This window comes from Larimichthys crocea, chromosome II (assembly GCF_000972845.2).
Source record: "Larimichthys crocea isolate SSNF chromosome II, L_crocea_2.0, whole genome shotgun sequence".
In the NCBI taxonomy this organism is placed as follows: domain Eukaryota; kingdom Metazoa; phylum Chordata; class Actinopteri; family Sciaenidae; genus Larimichthys; species Larimichthys crocea.
Genome location: NC_040012.1, coordinates 4,682,819 through 4,707,370, shown reverse-complemented (window position 1 = coordinate 4,707,370; position 24,552 = coordinate 4,682,819). Strand labels below are relative to the sequence as shown.

General features: G+C 44.3%; 2 protein-coding genes and 1 non-coding gene across 4 annotated transcripts in view; all 3 read right to left on the bottom strand.

Annotated features, from left to right (window-relative positions):
• The window catches only part of cadm3 (cell adhesion molecule 3), an 80,895-nt gene extending 63,140 nt beyond the window's left edge, over positions 1-17,755 (bottom strand). Inside the window, exons 1-2 of one of the 2 annotated variants that reach the window (XM_010740422.3) lie at positions 17,407-17,755; positions 15,533-15,690 (exon numbers count right to left, since the gene is read on the bottom strand). In XM_010740422.3, coding sequence (XP_010738724.1) covers positions 15,533-15,623 — 91 coding nt within the window. In that variant the 5' untranslated portion in view covers positions 15,624-15,690; positions 17,407-17,755. The remainder of the gene's footprint in view (positions 1-15,532; positions 15,691-17,406) is intronic. The other variant, XM_010740423.3, reaches the window with a different exon arrangement.
• Positions 17,756-19,580: 1,825 nt separating this feature from the next.
• trnar-ucu (transfer RNA arginine (anticodon UCU)) lies at positions 19,581-19,654 on the bottom strand. Its single transcript has one exon. It is a non-coding gene; the product is annotated as a tRNA-Arg (tRNA).
• A 1,561-nt stretch (positions 19,655-21,215) lies between these two features.
• sdhc (succinate dehydrogenase complex, subunit C, integral membrane protein) overlaps positions 21,216-24,552 on the bottom strand; it is a 9,218-nt gene continuing 5,881 nt past the window's right edge. Inside the window, exons 2-6 of the mRNA XM_027287685.1 lie at positions 23,860-23,919; positions 23,601-23,702; positions 22,694-22,755; positions 21,644-21,807; positions 21,216-21,488 (exon numbers count right to left, since the gene is read on the bottom strand). Coding sequence (XP_027143486.1) covers positions 21,384-21,488; positions 21,644-21,807; positions 22,694-22,755; positions 23,601-23,702; positions 23,860-23,919 — 493 coding nt within the window. The 3' untranslated portion in view covers positions 21,216-21,383. The remainder of the gene's footprint in view (positions 21,489-21,643; positions 21,808-22,693; positions 22,756-23,600; positions 23,703-23,859; positions 23,920-24,552) is intronic.

Here is a 24,552-nt window from a genome sequence, read left to right as displayed (position 1 = left end):
ATTTTCCACCCCTGGAACCAGCTCCTTTGTAGATTGGTTTGGATCATTGTCCTGCTGGAAATGTCCACCTTTGTCTCGTCCTTATCATCCTGATGGATGGCAACAGATTTATATCGAGAAAGACTCCAGCACATGACTCTATTCACCTTCCCTTTGATGATTCGGATTCTGCAGGTACCATGAGAAGAGAAACAGCCTCATACCATGATGCTTCTAGGAATGATATCCATTTCTTCTCCAGACCACGCTACAGTCTCCTAATAATCTACAGCCAAATGCTGTGTAGCACATTTCAAATGATGCTCCAACATGCTTTTTATTCAGTGATGGAGTCTTCCTGGTGGATCATGCATGGAGACCATGATAGTGGAGTGCATTACCTATTGTTTTCTCTGTGACAACTGTACCCGCCGCTTACAGGAGTGGCCCTTGGCTCTTCTGACTGTTTTTCCGACTGCCTGGTTGGAAATGTTGCAAGGAGCTCCTGTGTGGGGTCCGTTCATGATGGAGTCATATTCCTTCCATTTGTGGATAATGGTCCCAACTCCCCCAACTCCTTATAGAAGCCTTCAGCAGTTCCCAAACCCATTAGTAACCAGTGCCATTGCTATGTAGCTAACAATGTTGTTTGCAGAGGTCTTAGGAAAGCTCTTTGCCTCTACCCATCATGAGATGTTTCTTGTGTGACAGACACAGACACAAACTGTTATTTTTTCCCCCCTTCCATTCAGAGGTGGGTAACCCTTTTTCTCAGGAGCAGAAGTAGTAACCTACCAATATGCAGTAACCCAGCTGAATCTAATAAGCACAGGTAGGAGGAACTATGTGTTCAATACTTTTTTCTCCCCATTCCTTCTTATTGCACATAATTCTTCATGGACTGAAATGTCACAATTTCTTTATCTGTATAGTTTCATTGAGTTAATACCAATATCTGGTCGAGATGTTCACATGAATAGCTGCATTGGAAACATGTTCAATAAAAACAATGTTGACGTGTTAAATAATTGTTTCCCCAAGAGTGTACAGAGTTGTATACGGTTGTTATATTGTAAGAAACATGATCCAAATGCTGAGGCAATGCATGAAAGAAGCTATTTTTGTATTTGTAATCAATTTATCGAGTCTAAATGGATCTTGTCAGCACAAGACAGATAGCGTTTCGTCTCTCAAAGTGTGTATCGCTGGGAAAGAAAATATGGCTCGGTATGTTTTCATACTCTAACGCAAACTCATTGTGTTGTTAGCAATCTAGCAGATTTCCTCCAAAATCTGACTTGAAAGGACACTGTGTAAAAATGCAGCACAGAGGCCCTTAGAGGCTGACAATCTTCCTGGTAATAGTGTCATTTGTTTATGGTAATGACTTTATTGTCAAAATGCGGCGAGGGTTTACAGATGTTGCAATGCTACAAATAGAAAATTGTGAAACTGCCAAAAGCAACTTGTTTGTGATTCAGTACAGCTAATAAAAAATCTGGAATTGTGAATGGACAGTGTAATAAAAAGGACAACATGAAATTATTTGTTTAGGAAACATGAAGCCCAATTTTGTTTTCTAAAGCAGAAAAATGAATAAAACATTACACAGCCTATTGTACTGCTAACCCTGGACTGCTCTAAAATAATCTAAAGAGGAGACATGGAGGACAAAGGAACGTATCACAAGGTGGTGGAAAAATAAGACCCATAATACAGACATTTCACGCATTTTCACACTTCCCGATGCCTTAAATTTAGATTTATTTTAAGACCCTCGGATGCTCTCTCTTGTTCTGCGGTTCTTATTTTCCCTCTGTCTATACTCTGCTGCTCTCCCTCTCTTTATGTGTCTCTTTCCCTCCCTTCCTACCTCTATCTAATCTTGCTTTCTGAAAAAAAAAAGAAAGAAATAAAGAAAGAGAGAAGAGGACAGACTCTATTCTATTCAAATCCAAAGCCGGGAGAGCCAACTCAAATCCAACCCAATCGCATTTATAGCCGGGTTCCGCTCCAAATGGTAATTTGTCGACTGTCTACTGGCTTGGGCACAGGGGCTCCTGTGATTGACACTCCGACTACAACACAGCTGGGGGAAGAAATGGGGAAGGAGGATATGTTGACATGATTTTTCTGTCTGATTTCGTCTCTTTTATGTAATTATTTGTTGTCTTTGTTTTATGATCACTATATTTCCAGTTATTGCCGCTCATTCAGATTTACTGGTGTTTATAGATTAAGGTCCTCGTTAAACTGCTTTTTTTTTTTTTTTAGCTGCGTTAACGAGGGTAGCTATGTCGTTCAGTTGGTCCACTATGTTGGATGGCTTACAGCTCTGGGATGGATTGACATTCATGGTCCCCAGAGGAATAATCCTAATGATTCTGATCACCCCCTGACCTTCCCTCTAGTGCCACTGTAAGATTGACATTTGCAGTGTTGAATGTCTCAACAGCTACTGGATGATCACCATGAAATTTAGAAGCAATGTTCATGTTCCCCCGAGGATAAATTGTACTTTTGGTCTTAACTACATCTTATGCCATCATCGCTTCACTGTGTTGCAAATCTGATGACATTTCCTCCAGCTTCATCTGTACTTTGTGTTTAGGGCTAATTAACATTAACGCAAATGTCAAATGCTTTAGCAGGACAAACATTTTACCTGCTGATCATCAGCATGTCAGCATTGTCTTTGTGAGCGTGGTGCCACGCCAACATTCAAAGCACCGCTGAGCCTGGGTGCAGCCAGATACCAACCAGTCCATGGTTTGTACAAAAGTTTGAGAAATAACTAACTCCTCCATCACACCAAGGGCAAATCATTATAGACATACATTTTTAGAAATTCTTGTCTGTCTATTATAACTTTCTTTCTTACCGATCGTGACACTGTAAATGAAAGCCAACAAAACTAGAATTCCTTTTTGGCTTTTTTGGATGTCTCAAACTCTGACTGAAGGCTTTTGTAGATGTCAGTTACCTTGGACATAGTACTTTTAGTTATAAATAATGCGTGCCATAACTTCAGACACTGTTGAGGAAGTTCTCCATCACATGCAGTGCTACAGGTAGCGAGTTCAAGATGAATAAAATATCACGGACATCAATTTTAAGCAATTGCTGTCTGTCTCAATCTGGAATCATATACGGTAGATCACGGTACTGGGAACCAAAGGGAACTGAAGTCTGACTGTGAAGATGTCTAAAAAATGAGAAATGCAGCCCTGTTAACTCGGATATACGACTTTTGGAGAGGAATTACTGTCATTTCAGTAAGCACATGTCTGCTGTTCAAACATTTCTGTCCTGTGGTTTCCTGCTAATAGGCAATAAGACTGTTTCCCAAAAGACTGACATCCTCTACTGGCCTTTCCAACTCAAATCTTGCATAAAATCTGCTGCATCGCTATATTTCTCTGTGGATAGATCTCTGTACTAACACTGTCATGGTTAGGGATTCCCCCTCGGGCCAGCAGCACTCAAAAATGTATGTGCTTTGGGAGAATAACTCCAACAAATGGCTGGTGTTGCATCACCGTTCTATTTTTCCCGTTTTTAACGGATTTACTTTTCTGACAGTGAAGGTATTCGTGACTTTACTACTGTAGAAATAGTAATTTTATCACATTGTTTCCGACGTGTGGTACTCTGAATTATTAATGTTTATCCCAGTAGTATGCAAGTTGAGTTTTAAAAGGTCCCATTCGAGTGTGTTTTCAAAAAAAGAAAGCATATTATGCACGTCGGTGTGAAGTAATTGCTTGCCTTTTTTTTTTTTAAACCACACAACGTTGAGGTGCTTTTGAAACGCAGCACACAATTAATCGGATACATGTGTGTGATGTTGTGTTTCCATGCACGGATAGAAGCTAACAATGTTAAATGAGGTATTTATGAGCAGTTAATGGAATAATTGTTTCATTGGCATGTCTCTGTGTGAGAGAGTATCATTAGATGACCCCCAGATACAATAAATTGCCCATATAAAGCGTCCCACTGATTAAGGTTTTGTTAACAAGCATTTCTTGATTGAATCCGAAGATGTCAAGCTCGATTCAGGTGAAGCTTTCGGTTTTCATTTCAAACTGTGCAACATCAGTTGACTGCGGGGAATTAAGTGATTCAACTCTGACAGGAAATTTGATAGCAGTAGTTTATTGAGGATGAACCAAATGAAGCAAGAGACCAACATTGCCTCCTCCTGCCTTCTGTTGTCACTTCTTAACTAGAGTAGCACGTCCGCTGTAACCACCAGTGGTTGTGTCTACATATGCTGTGACAGACGTCTGTTGTTTGGGGAATATGTGCCAGTCAATTTATGACGCGAGAGCTGGAGCTAATCGGAAAACGCCAGTAAAAATGATTGGATTTTTGAAGATGGAATTACTGGACGTTTTTAACGCGTCGGCCTTTTAGCTGATGCTCAAAGACGGATCCAGGCGGAATGAGGGAGCAGATACTGGAGGAGTCTCTGCCAAGGGCTCATCCACAGGAGACACATTCAGAGCGGGGCTCGAACATGTGACATTTCCAGTTACTTCACTTGGACTTGCCCGCTGTGAAACTTGGCTCTATGAATACTTAATTAAACTTGAGCATGTGTGAACTTGCACGTTAGAAAAAAAAACACAACAACAAGTCTTGGAGTTTTGAATTAGTAAAATGCCACGACAGGAAAGAACTAACGAGGGCGGCTTACAAAAACGACTATTTTCATGATTAATTGGTTTATAAAATCCTTCCCAGAGCCAGAGGTGATGACTTCAAATTGCTTTTTTTTCCCCCGAACCTACCTATGTAGTTTAGTATTATGTAAGACAAAGAAAAGCAGTTCATTCTCACAAGTGAGAAGCTGAAAGAATAGTAGGTAGGTAGTGCAGTCGTACAGCTTGAAGCTTGTTTATTGAGCACTTGCACTGAAGGATTTGGTGTCAGCTACACATTAAACTACATTATATAAAGGAAAAAGTTTTAATAGTCAGATTTCATACTTGAAAGATAATCAAATTACTTAGGAAGACTTGCCACTCGACTTTAACTGGCCTTTAAGGACTTGAAAGTTGAACCCTTTACTTGACCTGCTTAACACCAATGAAATCAGCCTTTTAACATTTCTATTACACAAATGTCCTCGGGAAGTTTAATGTATAACTAAATAAATATTTCATATTAACTCGAAAGGTGAACTCCATCAAGTGTCATTTCAGAGAAAATTAAACTCAACCACAATACCTGGCTTAGATTTTACAATGGGAATGTCTTGAGGTACAATGCTTGAATCCTTACAGATCCACTTTCACATTCGGCACACTGGCTTTGGTAGGTCAACACAGGTTGCAATGGTTTTCATGTTTGGACCACCCAGGTGTAACACACAGATGTACGAAGAAATCTCAGCATGTAGCCATCTTGCCGCCGGCAACTGACCCCATGACGTGAATGACCCTTCCTTTTCTTTGCATCCTTTGGAACAGCATCCCTGTAAATTGTACCAGGAGGTTGACGAAACGAGGCCAGGCTCTGACTCCTTTCTGCCCCTGAGGGGAAGAACTAGAAAATATCACAGAACCCTTCAAACAACAACAAAAAGATGCTCTCACAGGCCCGTCATCGCTGTCACCAAGTCAAGCGCAAACACCTCCCCATGTACAAGTTTATATGCCTCTCCTCCCTCCTGCCTGTGAAGATATCAACCTGAAAATAGCTCTGTGAAGCTGAACACTGAGCCGTGATAAATAAATCACAATAATATTTAAATATTCATTGTAGAAGAAGAGAACAAGAGCCACAGAAAGGAAAAAAAAACAGAAACGCTGAGGATAAACCCCTTCTTCCTTGCTTTCACGAATCAAAACAGTTTGCCTTGAGGAAGTTCGACTGCATTATCAAATTCTCCCTTCAAGGGACTCATCAAACATACAGTAGCCTGTGTAAGAGGCTGATAGTCGTCACGCCTCGGGCTGCCCGTATGAATGAACAGCAGATAAGGGCGTGTAGCTCATTAACTCAATTATATCGTTCACTTGTGCCGTCTGCCGATGCGTTTCGCAAAATGGGATCGAATTTGCCAGAAGATATGAAGTCGTCTTCATTGACGCACAGACCGAGGGGAGAGTGGTTGTATTGTAAATATACAGAGAGAGAGAGAGAGGTTTTCCATTCAGAAACGAGACCACGTGGGCCTGTTGAGCCTCACAGCAGGTGCTCGTGTCAATAAATCTGTCCATAAAAATAAGAAAAACGCCGTCCATTTGAGAGAGAAGGAAAAAAAAAAAGCCAGAACAATCAAAAAAGCACTCAACGTGCAGTGGTACTCTCAGCGTGGAAAGCGGAAGGTCTGGCATGCGCTCCTCAATCCAGCCCCGCTGTTTGCTTTTGATAGCAAAAGTCATAATGACATTCAAGTACTCACCAAGCTGAGAAATGAAGCAGCGACAGGAGAGAGAGAGAAAATGTAGATAGAGACAGAAAAAGAAATGGAAGAAGAGCATGCACACGGGTGTCCTCGCAAAATACTCGTCTGCGAGTGCATGTGTAAGAAGCTACTGTACGAAAAGGCGCGTGGGGGTCGGAGTAAGACAGAAGTTGGTCGGATGCCAAGTGGCGGTGGAGACAGCTCTGTTCCACCGAAACCTAAGTCTGTTAATAAAGTGTGTGATTAATTCACGCTGTGTCATTTTCCCACCACCACCAACCCCACTCGTTCGACAGAGAGGGCTTGAAGAGCCGTTTAATTACTCAGCACTTTGCTCGCTATGATATGGAGAATCCCTGGTTGGACACCACGTTACGGTCGGAGACAAAACATCCGGAAGCAGTTCGGATAAATGTTCCGTATCAAATGCAAACGCTGTATGTATAGAAGTGGAAACCTGTGTGAGGGATAGACATGCATTCATTGGCCGCCCTGCTAAACACGAACACTTATGCATACACACAGATAGCAGATACCTTAGGCCGGCACACTATTTTGCCTGACAGTCAACAGCTTGGCTCACAGGGGTGTTTTTGTTTAAGTAAAGACGAGAATGCCTTCAAAGCTGCATCTGAATACATGAATGTGTGTGTGTCTTCATGCATAAATATGTACACACCTAAACTGTTTCTGTGAGTGAGTGTGTGTGTGTGTGTATGCGTGTGTGCATCTCTGAGAATCTCTTTAAAAGTGTGTCTGTTTGAATGTCTGTGTGTGTGTGTGTGTGTGTGTGTGCCAACATACAGTCAAGGACTTGCGTGTTCACTGAACAAGGAGCATGTATAAGTCTGCGCGAGAGGGAAGCCAGCTGCAAGACAGAAAGATAGACTGTGTGTGTGTGTGTGTGTGTGTGTGTGTGTGTGTGGGTGCGCGCAAGCGTACCAAGGATTCTTAATAGTCTGCCTAGCAGGCTGTGAGAAAGCAAAGTGAAAGAGAGTGAATCAAAACAAGGTGTGCGCGTGTGTGTGTGTGTGTGTGTGTGTGTGTGTGTGTGTTTCTGAGCACTCTGGCAAAGGTGTGCGTGTCTCTGTGTGTAGTAGATTCTCATGCGGGGATAAGCAGCTTAGGAGAAGGAGCATATTCTTTTCTAAGTAAATCTCATTAATTTTAATTAGCTGTATATTTAGCCCATACACCTGGATTGGGTGTAATTCCGTTTGTGTATATATAGCGAGTCGCGAGCGGAGCAGGTGAAATGACTCAGGTAGCGATTATGTTGCCGTAGCCGCCTCGCATTTGCATAATGTCCTGTTTTTGATTGTGTCGCATGTCTAAGCAGGATATCACAGGCGAAATATGCATTCCCTTCATTTTCCTATTGCATGCTCTATGTAGCGCGCCGTGGCTCGTCCTTTTAAACGTTCACCTTTTTTCTCTTGTGTGTTTTCTCTCTCTCTCTTCGCTGTTTCTTTTCATTTTCTCTCCGGTCTCTGCACCCCATCATTAGTGAGTGAGCTTCCCCTCCTCCTCCATTTCCTTGCCCTCGTGCTCCCTTTACTGTATGGATTTCTCTTGTTCACGTGCATGCCTCTGTCTTTCTCCCTCTGTCTCCCTCGCCCTCCCTCCTTTTCCCGGGTAATCAGCTTATCCTATGTGTGTCCAAGCCTCTATGTCTGCGTTCCTCCTCTCTTTGTTTCGGATTCTTTCAGCAGGGAGATTAGAGATGCCTATTTGGCGCCTTTGTTTCCAACCAGTGCGGTATATAGCGCTGAGTTACACCGCGCGACGATGGCCTCGCCATAAAAAAATAAATAAATGAAAAAAGAAAAAAAAAACACTCATCATGTGCTCATCATACCTCGATCAGTGCCAAGGGCCACAGACAGAATAAAAGCCAAGGCAGCACCTGTCCACTGGGCACTGCGTGAGATGGAAGCTTCATCTCGCATCACAGTGATTGACTGTTTGATTGATCGGCTGACCTTATTTAATGTTTCAAGTAAACCAATAGTATATTCCCTCGGACCGATAGTCAACTGGATAAAATGGATGAATCCTACAAAGCTCAAGGATAACAGAATAAAGCCAACAAGCTTGTTTTTGCCGCACTTACAGAATCCTTTAAACAGTGACGACTTCCATTCTTCAGCCTAAGATACGATACGTACTGTATAAGTCACAATCACTGCATTCATCGTTCAAGTACAATGAAGGGATTCAAACAATGAACGGTGTGTTCAGTGACTACCTATCGAGGCCGTGGCTTTTTATGAAGAGGCACAATCAACACAAAAGAAGAAAACTTACAATGGGTAGAGTACAAGAAAGATAACGGACTATTTATTCCAGGCTATGTTTAAATGACGATGCAGTGAGGAAATGCACATTACGATCTGAAAGTTATGCTTCAGAGCACCTACAGAGGTGATCAAACTTAAGTAACGCCCCCGCAGTGTATTCACATCAACAGTTCAGAGAAGTTTAAACATCCACTCAGCTTCTTCTCCGAAGACACCTACGGTCTCCACCAGTCCTGACTATTATTCCTCTTCCGTAGGATTTATAGTAGTTGCAAACTGCGGCGAAAGACACGTCATCATTTTCGTTGGCTTCCAGGAGCCGACTCATAAAGGACGACCTTTTCCACTTCGATGAAAAGTAAATCCAGCCTCTATAGTATGAAATCTAATGATCCTACACCCGTCGTGCTTGTTCCTGTTTGACAATGCAAGCTCCCGAAACCACTTTCCCCCGCTTTGCATGAGGGATTTGATGCAATTACAATGCAGCCATAAGTGATGATGAAAACGCATACACTGAATGCCAGGTACTGTATTAATGCAAAGGACATTCAAATAATGCAAACTGCATTTTAATAGCAGATGTACTGTTTATGGAAGCCATGAGCATTCGTGCGTTGTGCTACAGTGCGATTGTGAGGCATAAGGGGAGCGGCAATGCAGTGGAACCGCAAATGAACTCTGTGTTACGATACGGAAACTTTAATAATGGCGCCATCCAACAGTTCCGATGCTAAAACCACACCAGAGTACACAATGACATCCATCCCAAACAATAAAAAAAAGTATGCTGTGTACAGAAACAATATTCAAAACTGCTTCACTACGATAGTATACTTTTAGAATAACTTTAATACGACAAGCGCTCAGTCGCTCTGACTCACAATCAGTCAGTCAAAGATAAAACCGTCAAACACTTTGCTGTATCCGCCGAGACAGGACTCGGCCTTGAGGACTCTGTCAGTCTGGCTGCTGATTCATTTTGACATTGGATCAGCTGGTGAAGCACAAGTGCCAGACTCTGCTTCAAACTGTAGTCAATTTACTGCTAAAACGGTGTGTTCCTTACGAAACATTTCCATCAAAAGAGCCATTTATAGTTCCCGTTATCAAGAGGGAGAAGTGAAACGGCTGGAAATGCTTGCAGCGAAAACAGCATTTCAGGTAAGAATGCAGTAATATATAAATAAATAAATACATTTTGAAAATACCAACGCTGATTCTATATGTGACAGTGCTATGTAAGAGGCTCAATAAGACCCGGTGAATGGAAGGTGATATCCTCAGCAAAAATCAGACTAGAGAGAATTCCCAAGACAGCACACAGGTGAATTAAAATGGCTTTATGGTTGTGGTATCAGCGATAAGATCCCCCCCGCCGGCCTACCGCCCCTCTAGACACACTCCCTTCCACCAGCCGAAGTGATGGCATCATCAAAAAGAGGCAATAAACAAGAGCAACCTCTGCTCTTTCATTGGAGGAGCTCCTGCGCTCTGAGGGGAACCCTCAGCACTCAGACTCAATCAATACAAATGCTGTGCTTTACAGCCGCGCAATCGCATCTTCCGGGCGCCCACCCCCTCCGCCATAGTTGTGTGAGTTTCATACGGCGCGGTGATGGGCTTCAACAAACTGACACACCTTTCCGAGAAGCCTTCGGGTCTGATCAATCATGCGGCAGTGACAGGACGGGCGAATTTCAACCCCCTACAGCAATCAATTAAAACCTCCATGAGAGAACTCCGGCGGGGCAACTGGAGAAAAAGGGTGGTAAGGTGTTGGGGTGTTGAACAAAGAAAAATCCAGTTGAGTGTGGAGCACAATAATAAGGGCTCTTGTTGTTGTAAATGAGGTGAATTCATTTATTCCAAGGCTGACGCTGTTATTGTTGTTAGGTTTGTTTAATCTCCTGTGTCTTTGTGAAGTGATGCCTTAAAGCTGACAGCTCTGCAAAAGCCGGACCTCTAATTTTCTCAAACCGGAGTTGCTGCAGACTGATATGTCTTTTAAGAGCACCTGAGAGGAAGCGAGGAGTGAGTTGCCGCTTCACGAAATCTCAAGAGCACTTCTCTCTTTCAATTTCTAAATGGCATTTGGTGTTATTATGATGCTGGCAGGCGAGATTGATCTGTTCTGATGTAATCTCACATTGCCTGAGTAGGTCTGGTTGGATGAGATCTGCCTCAGATTGATGAGGTCTAATGGAGTCTTGTTTGGGTGCTCCCGATACCTTTAAGATCCAGTGATACCGGCACGGCACTGCATTTTAATTCCGCTTAATTTAGACACAAATTACTTATCAACACTTGTGCCTTGTTGAGCTGTGAGGCTCTCTTCCCGTCGCTGACGCATGTGTAATGTTTCAGCATGTCTGAAGAGCCATATGAAGATAACATGAAGACACGGCGACGTGCATAATGTAGGATGCAAATTGTCCCCAGGGCTGTAGTGCTCATGGTTGAAGCTTTGTTGGGAGTTTAATCAATCAGCCACAGCGCCTTAATTAATCGGCATGATGAACAGGAGAAATAATTGGTTTTCTGCCAGATGTGAATCTGTTACAAACTAATGCCAGCCAATCAGGATCCAATTTATAATCACAAAACGGATCTGGACGACGAAACACTAAAAGGATCATAGAAACATAAACACACAAAACAATGGGAGGATTTAAAATCATCACAGGAGTGTGTGTGGTGTATATACACATCATCGATCTCATTGATTGACAGCTGGGGTGTGAGTTGTCCTCTTCTTTTATGCAAAAAAAACAAAAAAAACAACAAACATATTGCTAATTAATTGGCATGATCAGCAAGAAGAGAATTAATTGGGCTCCTCCCCAGATGTTTATGAATGAATCTGCAGAAAAACCTAATGAGGGGTGTCTGGTTTTCCATTGAAGCAGCAGATGTCATTAACTGCAGCCCACGTCTGACAATACCGGTCTGCCCCAATCCAATCAGACCAGGTAACCAGTGGCTGAAACAAATGGAAAAGCACTGGAGCCGGTAAATAGCCAGGGTCGAGATTGGAAACCACTGGTTTAGGTCAGTGCCAGCGGAGCCAAATGGAAAAATAGCTTAGGCCTCTTATTAATGTCACAGTGGCTAGGCGGTAATTCCCCCAGGCTCTGTGTACCTCGGCTTGTTAATGAGTCACTGCTTATCAGTCAGCCTTGTTAACAGGCAGAGGCCTCGCATCCAAACCGCCTACTGCTATTGTGTGCTAGCCGTACTGTGTATTAGCCAAATGTTCCCCCATCTTGGCACGCAGGAAGTCGACAGTAAAAAAAAAAAAAAAAACAGAAGCACACACAGGAAGTAGGCATGGAGCCAGCGAGAAAGAGTTAGTCCATGGAGGGGAGGAAGGAGCTCATTCTGTGGCAGGATAAAGTGAACCGCTGGCAGAGGAGCTCACATGCGGAGCCCTCCCGCCTGTAAATCTTACCACACTAACGATTGGTCCACACTGCTCCCGTCCTTTAATCCTCATTCATTATTGGTCTCAGCTGGAAGCATTAAGGCTTCATTTGCTTGTTTCGACCAGCAGAACTCATGGAGGTAAATAAACTATTAGGCATGTTTCTTCTTCTATAACCAATGCAGACATTCTCCTGGGGTGTGTGGGGGGGTCAGGGGCTGCTTTGGAGCTGTGTGGGCCAAGGTTGGTTGGCGAAGGCCGCAGTGCGCTGCTGCTCTACACGCTGTTTTTTGCCGAGAGCTTCCAACAGTTGGACCCTCCACACTCCACACAGCAGCCGCCCCCCCGAGGTAACTGGGTCAACAGTACAGAACCAGGGCACAGTCAGCCAATTGCATGCCTAATCTGTGCCCTTCTGTGAGGCACTTTTCTGTCTGCGGCGCATGGCTGCACATCCAGCTGTGGAAATGGATATGTCAAATGGCGTGCAATTAGTGTCTCCCCGATTTGTTCACTCTGCTCTATAAGGAAGCCCCGGTCACAGATAAATCCAGAAAAAAACTGAGCTGTCCTTTCCTCTGACTTTGACATACATCAAATGAAGATGGGGAGTCCGGGGGTGGTCAGGAATTTAAACGGTTATGACCTGCAGTCTGTTGCTCACTGTTTAATAATCAGCCTCGCAGGGAGCACTCCTTTTTCTGTCTTTCCTCGTTTGAATGATGAAAAAGGACAAACACTCTGCATGTTTTTAATCCGTCCGTGGACACGGAGTGATGGCCAGCCTGTTCTCTTGATGGCTCATCTGCTCTTGCATCGATTTGCTGAGCTAATCGTTTTTTTTTCCTCTCTGATACATAACATTGAATTATTTATGCTAAGTAGACCCTTCTGTTCCAGCGGCCTCTTAGCAAAGGAGATCTCCATTATGACGGCATTATCTAACTGCCCAACCCCGCCCTACTCCATCTTCGACTTAACAGCTCTGTCACAACAACAATCAGACAGATCGGAGCAGATGTGAGCGACCAGTGCGGCTTACAGACATTTACCACTGTGCGCCACATTGCTCAAACATCTGGAAATCATATACAGGGTTCCCACAACTTTTTCATGAACAAATTCAAGCACTTTTCAAGCACCTTCAAGCACCAGTTTTTTCCATTTTTCCAGCACCTTTAAATAGGTAGCCTACTAGTTGTGTTTGCCATGATGGGAAGCGCAGCGGTGCCACTGTATGGCATAATAATATGGGTCTAATTAGCATTATTTCATATGGTGGTAGATTGACTGTTTTGATTTTTAACTAATTGTGAATTGGCTTGTATTTGTCAGCTTGTGAGCGGCAGAACACCAAGTGAGTATGATAACTGAGTTCTGCATGTAAAGGCATCGGATCAATCACACAAATTTCAAGCATTTTCACAACCTTGAAAACACTGAATTGAAATTCAAGCATTTTGAAGGAATTCAAGCACCCGTGGGAACCCTGCATATATATACACATATGTATTGTTTATATCCTCTGTGTTGTTGTTTTCTAGTGAGGAAGTCAGTAAATTATCAGTATTTCTTAACACCAGTGCCGCCAACACAAATTCCTCTTCTATGTTGATGGAAAAAATGATGCATCCTTATACTGATGCCTTCCAAAGTAGCACAAGAATTGTAATCCCAAACTTTCTTGATTCTAATGGATTCAAAGTGATTTCACTGCAGAAATGTTATTAGTTTACCATCTGATAGCAAAAATGCATGGCAGAAACACCTTGAGTACAACTCAGCGGTCCACAGGATGCACAGTGAAACTGTAGAGCCAGCACGCTCCGTCCACGCTTCCCTTCTCCTCTCAATTGCACTCTTTGACGTGTTTTCTCATCTCCTAAACACTGTCAGACGTCCCCGGCTTAATTACTCTCCTTGACTGACATGATAATGTAAAACAGCGCTTAGGTGAAACCAAAGCAGGAATTGGTCATGCATGGTCAGCCCTCCCGCCAGGCACACCTTAATCAAATGTGACGTGCGTCTGAACACCAGCCAAAATCGTTTTTTCGGACCCAAATAACGAACCCGCCGCCTAGGTTTCAATGACGCCGCTACACGATCGGGGTCAGCACTCTGAAGAGAGATTGATATTTCATCATCAGCGCCTCAATCTGGAGATTGTTTGTGCTATTTCTCATCGTCGACAGCATTTGGGAGCCATGACAAGGCCCCGCCATTTACATTTGTTTAGCAGTGACCTCATCGCGGCTTCTCTTGGCTTGTTTTCTCGCTTCTTCTGCTGCACTGACCACCGTGAGCTCATCCTCCACTTTCCCCACATTTCATACACAAACGTGCAGAAACACGGGCCATGCATAATGCAACGGAAAGTAAAAACAGCTGATGTGGATAAACGAAGTGTGCTAGCATATCTGCATGCATACGCTTGTATGGAATGTGTCCGTGATGTTTTTGGATTTGTGAACGTGCGTGGGCGTGCACAAGGGAGCACCAAAGGGCCTCTGAGAATATATATTGCAAATGCAAATCAGGAAAACGTCCATTAGAAACCTTCTTTCCTGCTGTATTGTCTTACGCCTCTTTGACGAACATCCAGTGTAATTAAATCCGAACTGTAATGAGAAAATGCCGACAGGATTCTACCTGTGTCAATCAATTTTTCTATGGATTGAGGGACAATCGTGATGAGCCACTTCGCCATCAGCACGGCTTGCCCTCTAAAGGTTGTATTACCAGCAGCCAGTCACTTGAGTGTTATGTAATTGGAAAAGCACATTGGACAGTGTATTCCTGTTCACTCGGTGCTCACAGCGGGGATGATATCATTACAAAGTGCTTCTCTCATCAAATCCCTCGCTTACCCGTCCGGCTTTCAGCCGCGCCCAGCTCATCACGGGTCGGAGCTCCGGCCTTGACGAGTGTCACGCCTTGCTATTTGAGAAGGCGCGTGGCGATTGCTCGTTATCTCCGGGTTGCATGAACCTTTGACGCAGATGTATGCCGAGCAGATGTGAGACAGACAGAGAGATGCTGAGCAGGGAACATGAAAGGGAGACTGTGTCTCGCTTTTTCAAGTGACTTAAGAGCAACTTCCAAGCAAGGACCTGTAGTGGTGCAGGATGTGTGTGTGTGCAGGTCACACACATTCCTCAAAAAAAAACAACGGCAGAAATTCCACTGGGGGTCCAGTGTGGCGGAGAGTGTCCCATGTGCTTATTAACGGCTCTTTGATTCCCTTGTCATAATACAGGAAACAACAAAAAAAAAAAGCCTCAAGTCAACAGATAAGGGGCACCACCGGAGACAGAAAGAGAGGGTCGGGAGAGGTCAGGGGCCCAGGGAGAGACCGGCGAGATGGAGAGAATAGGAAACAGTCAGATAAAGAGGAAGAGAGGTGCTTACCATAGACAACGTTGCTGTGAGCCACGGCAGCGAATAGGACTGCCAATAAGCTGACACTCCATAACGCGGTGGGGGCTGATGGGAAGGCCATGGTCGGGCGCACAGATCCGCCTGTCTCACTGAATCCTCAGGAGGGCAGAGGAGCACTGGAGTTTCACCTGCGGGGGGGAAGGAGGAGGACGAGAGGAGAGATAAAGAAAACAAGCAAGGCAAGCCAACTGGTCACTAATTGCGTCCCCTGCCATTGGTTTTCCGGGTGCTGCTGAATAAAACGCATGGCCCACCCGTTACTCACGCGTTGCTCCATGGGTATTCATCGATCTGCTTGTGTCATACCACAGTGAGAAGCGATTGAGACAGGGAGGAGGAGGAGGAGAGGGAGGGAGGAGGAGGAGGCGGAGGAGGTGAGGGTGATAGAGCCCAGCAGCAGAAAGGATGGTGATGGTGATGCTGATGCTGGTGGTGTATAGGTGGTAATGAGGGAGACAGGAAGGGGGGTTTCAGATTACTGTGAATTTATTCATCCACTTTAACAAGCTGCTGCGCGTGTGGAGTGAAGAGAAACGAGTGTTTTCAGACAGCTCCAACTAACTCCCGCTAATTAGAAATAACGCAAAGGAATATTTTTTCCCCCAGTTGGTCGTAGAAAAAAAAAGAGACACACACACACACACACGCAAAACAGCGGCGGAGAGGTGCACCTGTCGCCCGCTGAGAATACTCGGTGCGCTTTGCACAACAGTGGAGACGTACAGACGTGCGTAATAGCCGCTCTGGCACATTCTCTCTCCCTTTGTCACACGCACTCCTCTCTCTCTCTCTCTCTCTCTCTCTCATGCACATGCCTTAAAATAGCCAGCAGCCTGCACCGAGGTGAGCCCTCCGTCCATCTGCGAAACGCTCCCTCATTGAGAGAGAGGGCGAGAGAGAGAGAGAGAGAGAGAGAGAGAGAGAGAGAGAGAGAGAGAGAACCGTGGCTGAATGTTGCCTCCGGGACGGGCGGACGGTTAGGGCGGGGATAGAGGAGTGTGGGAGTGGGGAAAGAGAGGAGGGGGTGGTTGGTGTAGGATGGGATGGGATGTAAGGGGACTGGGGGATGGGGGTGGCTTAGAGGGGCTGTGTTTATTGTTGCTCCAGCCCTTCTTCCTGTTGAGTGATGGCGAGAAATGAAAACAAAACTAGAGAACGTGAAAAAAAAAAAAGTGCATCCATGGGAAATAAACCGGGGACGCGCGCTCATTTAACACAAGTTACCGTGCGCTCCGGCTCTTAACGTGACCGCCTATTAAACAGATGATGCTAATAATAATAATAACAACAACAATAACAGCTCGTGGTGGCCTGCATCGCTGCGACGCACCGCGGGAGCACCGGAGCGATGTTCGCTCGGGTCACAGCCCGTTTTTCTAACACCTTCTCCGCGCACACTTGCAGAAATATCTCCGCGCTGATGGGATGAGATTTAAATACTCTTGTGGAAGCTGGAAGAGGAGGCTGTGCTGCACGCACCCCTCTCTCTCTCTCTCTCTATCTATCTCTATGCGAAGCGACACAGAGCCATCGGAGCTGAGGGAGAACGGGAAGGCAACAAAACGCATATTCAGAGTAAATTATAAAAACACGCAGGGATTATACAGCTCTCTCTCTCCCTGTAACGGATTACACACACACACACACACACACACAAACACACACAGCCACCTACCCAGAGTGCGCACACACACACACACACATTCCTGGAGACGGGAAAGCGTCAGCACTGACAGGTGTCTCCTGTCCGCCCTAGCAGTCTCCACATCCGAACACTGGACAATAATACAAAACTGCGAAGCAATGCACGGGTAATAACCACACACACACACACACACACACACCGTTATATTCCGCCTCCGGGGTCGGGGTTTTGTAGCTGCTGGTCTCCAGTAAGGTCCCCCCAGTAAAGGTCCCTCCTTTGATGCGCAGCAGTCGCTCGTCCGGAGCCTCCTCTGAATCGACTTTTTTGTTTTTTTTTGTTTTAGCTCCTTATTCCTTCTCCTGACTCTTTTGTTTTTCTTGTTTTTTTTTCTCTCCTCCTCCTCTCTCTCTCTCTTTCTCTCTCTCTCACACACACACTCTCTGTGTTTGTATCTCTATCTCTCTCTCTCTCTCTTTCTCTGTACACGGCTGCCGTTCACTGCAGCAAAAAACAGTCTGTCTGAAAGACGAGAGGGAGGGGAGGGGACAAGGGAGGAGGAAGGAAGGGGAGGGGAAGGAAAGGAGGGAGGGAGGGAGGGGATTTTAATACGATTTGGCCCGTACCATCGGGATAACAGGGCCAGAGCATGGGGCCTATATACTGGCTGAAGGAGGAGATGGAGGAGATAGAAGGAGAAGTGTGATCCCAGAACATGCCGGAGAAAAAAAAAAAAAAAAATCACCCTAATGTTCCCATAATACTCCACAGTGAGTCGACACTGACCTTATCGGGCTTTCTGCTATTTCATTATCTCCTGTGAGCTGCACAGCACTGTAGGATTTCCCATGATAGCTCCTGTGCGCACTTTATCTAAAGGTTTGATATCGAGTAGGGCTGGTGGTGTTTTTTTTTTGGCCTACATATCCCATGAGATGACGCGGCAGAGGTCATCTGAAGTTGTCACTGCTCTCAGTAAAGATGTTTCTTATCGTTGATATTATGGAGCCATTAAGCCTATCTCACAGACAGTATTTCCCGTAGGCCTGATCAGTGCTAATATGATGATATATAAAGAGGACTTTATGGAGCTGTGTGACTTTCCCCTCTCCTGTCTGCTGCAAGTCTTTAAAACCTGCAAATTGGTATAAAGCTCCCATAAAGTTTAAAGATCATAATGTTGGGGGGGCAGTTTTGCATATGCTTGTAAACTTCATATCATATGGCACTCTATATGGTTGCATCAGGGAACCAGCATCCACGGGACGCAGATGGGAGGGAGGGAGGGGGGGTAGATTCTGGCGCACGGTGGAGTGGGGAGGTTGTTCAACTTGCCAGAGAGGATTAAGGATTAGTTTTAGTGGCGGATTAGGTCTGTGTGTGGGGAGGCATGATGGGGTTAAACATGGATGGCGGCAGCGGCGCGGCAACCCAATCAGTACCGGTGGCGGTGGTGACAAACAAGGAGGGGGCGCGCACACACACATGGAGGTTTTTGAAGGAAATACAGAGTAATAATAAGCCATGTGGAGCGAGGGGAGGGAGATCTTCAAGCAAGCAGCTGCTTTCCTCACTAAAGACATAAACAGAGAAGCTCCGGGCTTCCTAAAGTCCACCTTCAGGGGTCCTTGAAAGGATTTCAGTGAGGTCCCCACTCCCGTTTTCACCACATAATGACTATTGCAATTCTCAACTTGCACACATTGGAGTTGGATGAATTCAATACAAAACCTGCATGCAAGAAAATAAATAAATAAATAAAAATCTTGAGTCGACACCATTTTCTGGCACACAGAAGTCATTTATGTCTCAAAGTCTTTATCTCTCCCTGACTCCAAACCAAACGGGAGAGTCGAAACGCAGCATCTGGCATCATTAAACACTTGTTATGGGGACGGGAAAGACTTTAAAATGTTTTGTTGTTTGGCTCTGTGTTGGAAAAGAAAAGATTTTGTTCTGGTTTAAATGAGTGGACAGCCCCAGGTGCTGAAAGGCGTGCGCGTAAAGGAGGGAGAGGGAGAGGCGGTGACTAAAAACCGGAGTCTGAGCATGAAGCCTGGACAGTAACAGGCTGGTAACGATGTTACCCGTGCTGTGCTGCTTCATCGAACCACGCTTGAAAATCTGCATATTAAAGCGATGACCTTTGCTGAAACGGCTCCATGAGATATTTCTATAACAGCTGCATTTGTCTGCTGGGCCTCTGTAAACAAACACATCTCTGGAAATCAGCCTCTCCATCCATCAGTCATATCTGCAGCCTTGTCAGATGCATACTCAGTCGCAGATGCAATAAAAGCACAATCTCTATTTCTCCTCTCCATCACTGTATCTATATCTCCTCTCATCCAAAAAGCCACAACCCTTTATGGTTCACATCTCTGCCGGGACTCGAACCCGGAGCCTCTGGATTAGAAGTCCAGCGCGCTATTCCATTGCGCCACAGAGACTGTGACACAATTTTTCCGATCAAAAGCGGGTTTATACTCCCCCTCCCAACCCTGTGCAGCATCCTCGCCATCCCCTCAGCATCAGGACCGCAGCCCTGTGGATAATAATCTGCCGCCCGGTAGGGGGTGCTGCCGCCGCGTAATCATTAAGGTCTCTTTACGCCTCATAGAGACTGGGGAGAGCCCCCTGCTTTCCATCCCCCACTGCTTTCAGGCAGGTTATCTCGTCAAAACATCATAATGGTGATATTATCTGAGCAAAAGCAAAAAGACGGAACATCTTACATTGTAAATGCACCGATAACTATGAAAGTGCTCGCTCCTCACAGGGGGAATAGCTCTGGTGAACAGCCAATGTTTTTTGTTTTTTTTATTAGCTCAGTTTGTGAATACTCTAAAAATGGGAAATATTTCTGCAGGGTTTGGGTGTGAGCAGACTATAAGCAAAGCCAGAGTTCCAGCAATTTTCCTGTCAATCACAATCGGAAAACACTGCACCATGATGGATCTGCAAGCTCGGATGGAAACGTGCTCGCCACGTGGATTAAGACTCAATGCAGGGAAGGATTTTAGACACAGTCAGAAAGTCACACGGGGAAGGCACTAAGTGTTGTTTCCACTGTGACGATTATTTCTGAGCTGGTAAATATAGAGATGTTTGTCTTGCGGCTCTGAGGGGAATAAGACACTATTTAAAGGCATTAAATTGTCTCTAATCGCTGACAGTTATCGTGGAGACTGTTTGTGTCCTTTATGTGTTTGATCACAAATACATTTTTACCAACAGCTATGAAAAGAAATGCAAGTTGACAAGCACTTTCCCTTCAGGCCACCAGTAACAACCTGATAAACCAATTCCACTGGAGCAAACCAAACCTACGTGTTCACACTGTTTCTCTCACTTCAAGCTCAGCTGATGTAAACAGACACATCACGGGTACAGCCTCCTCCTGCAGGACCTTTACATTGTTTGTTTTTTTTAAACCCCCTCCTCCTGCTCACTTGTTAGACTTGGTTCTGACATTACACCATGGCTTGCTTTTGCTTTTATTCACGCTGCAGGACGAAAGCTGCTCAGGTGCAGTGTGTGTAGCTCCTGTGTGGCTCAGTGGGAGGTAAGGCCTGAGGCAGGCTGCCGGTGAGGAGCCTGTTCACACACACAGCTTCCACCGCTGGGCTGCCTCTCCGCATTTCAGCCCTTCTCTTTCCTGATGTTAAAAATGCATCTGAGCTGCTGCGGCATGGGGGGAAGGTAAAATATGAATGACAGCCTACAGTAAACAGCCGAGCTGCAGAGACAAACCCGGCAGGCGCACTTTAGCCGGGGCTGCAAGTGACACCAAAATAAGTGATTAATAAATCTGACGTCACAGCACGATTAGACAAATTACATAAGTAGAGAACATGTAGGACATGTCTAATTTTGTCCGCCAGTTGTTGTTCACGCTGTGTGACATAAACTGGGTCACATTAACATGCACTTTGCACTCTCGCTGCATTTATTGACCCCAGAGCTTTCCAGAGTATAATTAATTCCAACGGACAAAACATCACAACACCATTTCTGCATACAGCACAATATAATCCTTTATTTCATACTTTGATCAAATGGGGCCTGCAACAGGCCAGCACAGAACATTTACACAAAACTCCCAAAGTGCATCTCGTCCACACTCCCTTCAGCTCCCTCCTCTGCCTTTGCTTCAGCTCATCTCTTCTCGTCCGGTGCTCAGAGAGAGGCCAAGGCTATGGAGGCGATGATGGAAAGACCGATAACCGTGTAGCCTGTGCGGTAGACCTCTGGGATTCTGAAGCCTTTTCCGAGGTCCCACCACTGATTTAAATAATAATAAGCAAATAAGAGAAGAGAGAGCACTGTAACACCATCGGCTTAGAAATCAGGGAAAATATAATGTCTAGGAAAACGACACAAACATGATTAAAAAAAAACATTTTCTAGGTCTATAAATCAAAGTATTGAAGTCTTACCAAGTGACGGATGCCGTTTAAGGTGTGGAAAGATACGGGGAAGGCGATGCCGAACTTGGCCAACCCGATGAGATAGGGGCCCACGGACAGCGAGTGGATCATGTCCAGGTAGTAGGGGTAATTTCCCGGTAATACCAGCGCTGCCAGGGCAAAGGCCGAGATAGCTACGCACAGAAAGAAGCAATGAGACCGGAAATCAGACAGGGTGTTTGTGACTTTTAGAGAGAAAGATCAACATGCTGCAACCATTTATCTTATTTCAAAATAAATAAAGGCTCTGTATTAAACAGGCTTCTCATTGGCTGCCTGCTTCAGTGCTTCTGTCTGAGCTTCTCTGTCTGTGCTGTCTGGATAACAAGTCTCATGGTAGAAGAAAACGTAACCTTATTTCTCTGTGGAAGCACAAAGCGGGCGCGAGTCGGAGTGAACACAAAAGGCGAAGTCGAACAAGCACAAACAGAAATAAATTAACTCTGCGCTGAAATTAAATATGCAAAACAGCACTGAAAGAAGTGGCAGGGTACCTAAAAAAACATTTCAATAAATCAATATTGAAGGTAAACGTTACTCTCAGCAGGTGATGTTTATTATTAGCCCTTTGCAAAACTGGTTTCAGACAGTGTGATAAGGTGTTGTGTAATGTTTTGCTAGAAAGATGGGACCGAGTGTCAGATGAGGGCTCCGACCTTTACTGAACCCATTAACATATAAACAAAAATTCGACCCGGCTTTTTACAGCGTGGCACATCGAGGGCAGCAGTACTGATGCGCAATGACACAGTAACACCGACTCAACCTTTACACCAGGCGGACGACTAAAAGCTGTTAGCAGTCCACTGTTAGACTTGATTTTCGCATGAAAAAAAATTGTATCGAACAACTTCTGTTTTGCGATGCCAGTAAATGCTCTTAGCAGAAATCAATAGCGGTGGACTGAAATGCCCTGAAGAGATTTTTCAGGGTCAATCAAAAAAGCTGACAGCAGCAGCAGAGCGAGAGGTTTTTGTATAATAATAAATAATAATAAAATCAGGAAAGTTGATGCGTTACCTCCGCTGAGCCCCACTCCGGTTCCTCTGTGTGTGATGGACATCATCATGGGGACGGACCATCTGAATAACACACAAAGAAACCCATTTACTATAATGGCAGATAACTCAAAGTGTTTGAGACACGAGACAAAAGGCAGCTGGAACATTCACTTAAGGGATTCGAATATCCAGAGTCAGACATGAAGCACATTTTCTTAAATAGGACGAACTATCAACAGACAAAAGAGACGGATTTTAAACACAAGATTACCAATGCCAGAAACAACCCGGTGATTAAGAGTGCAAGCGCCAGAGACAAAGTGCCCGGGTATAGATTAGCAATAAGAATGATCCATGATGAAATGAAAGAAAAGAAACCAGAGTGAAATTGCGAGGCACAGACTGAATAAAGAGCTTCTTTATAGCGGGGGTTAGCATTCTAATAACTGCCTGGCGGTACATGACGCTGCACATTGCAGTGATGTATCCAAAAGTATAGTAATTTCTGGTAATGGTGGTTTGTCCTGCTGTTTCATACGCATAAAAAGGAATAAAAAAAAGACCGCGTGATCTGAAAATTTGACTTCAACAGTAATGTTATTGTCAGCTTGGATAATGTTCGGCAGTGTTTCAAAGCCGCTGAAGTTATACAACAGAAATGGAGCAATACAATTCCCCCCCGAACGACCGAGTCATTTCTTTCCTGCGAGACGCAAGCTGTACACGGTACTGCATGTGACAGTTCATTTAATTATGATTTCATTATTCATGATTATTTTATAGAAGATGTGAAAAGTTTGTCCATCCCAGTCCGAGGTGATGTCTTTAAGATATTCAGTTTAATATGATTTTAAACAGAGAAAGGGAAGGAGAGGCTTCTGGTTGATCGATCAATCGGTTAGTCAGCTCATCACTGTCGCTCTTACTTGTAAATGGTGATATGAGGAGACATTGGTCGGTTTAATTTTTCATTTTTGGACCAAAACTTGTTCATCTCCTCCTTGGCTGTGGTTCCCATCGGAGCAGCACTGCAGCGGAGAGTGAAACAATCAGTACACAGGTTAACAGGAGAATAATGTAATGTCGGTAAACACGTCGTTATTAGAATCAGATCAGAAACAAGGTGAAGAACATAAATATGAAACATAAATAAGTACTATGACTTATAGTTATTTAAGAACTCACTGTCTGTAGAGGACACTGCAGTGCGGTCTGGAGATGCAGACACCCTGACGGGCCAACGTCCTGAAGACAAGAGAGAAATGTTACACATATACAACATGATATCTGTTACACATCAAGTTTACCCAGATTGTTTTTTTTAAATAGGACTGTCGCAACATATTTCATTACTTAAATCTATTCGCTTTTAGACTAACTGGTGACGTCTGCGACAGAGAAACAAAGTCATTGCCAAGCGTGATATACAGATATAATAATAATAATACATTTTATTTCACAGGCACCTTTCTGTCACCCAAGGACACCGTACAATAAATGAGAGTAGACAGCAACAAACAAAAAAAAACATAAAAGTTTATCACATTACAAGAATACAACATTAAAATTAGGGCAATGCAATTGAATCAGATGGGAAAGGCTATTTTAAACAGGTGGGTTTTAAGTGCATATATAAAACATATAAAGATATAACTATATCTGACAGACAGACAGACAGACAGACAGATAGATAGATAGATAGATAGATAGATAGATAGATAGATAGGCAGCAATATAAATACAATAAACTCTAAGAAAGAAGAACACATGATTCTACCTATGAAAATAAACATACTGACTCTAAATCGAGCCGTTCTGACTCTTGCAATAATATTTATTATTTGTATCATGCTCACTTTACATTACAATACTCTGTTT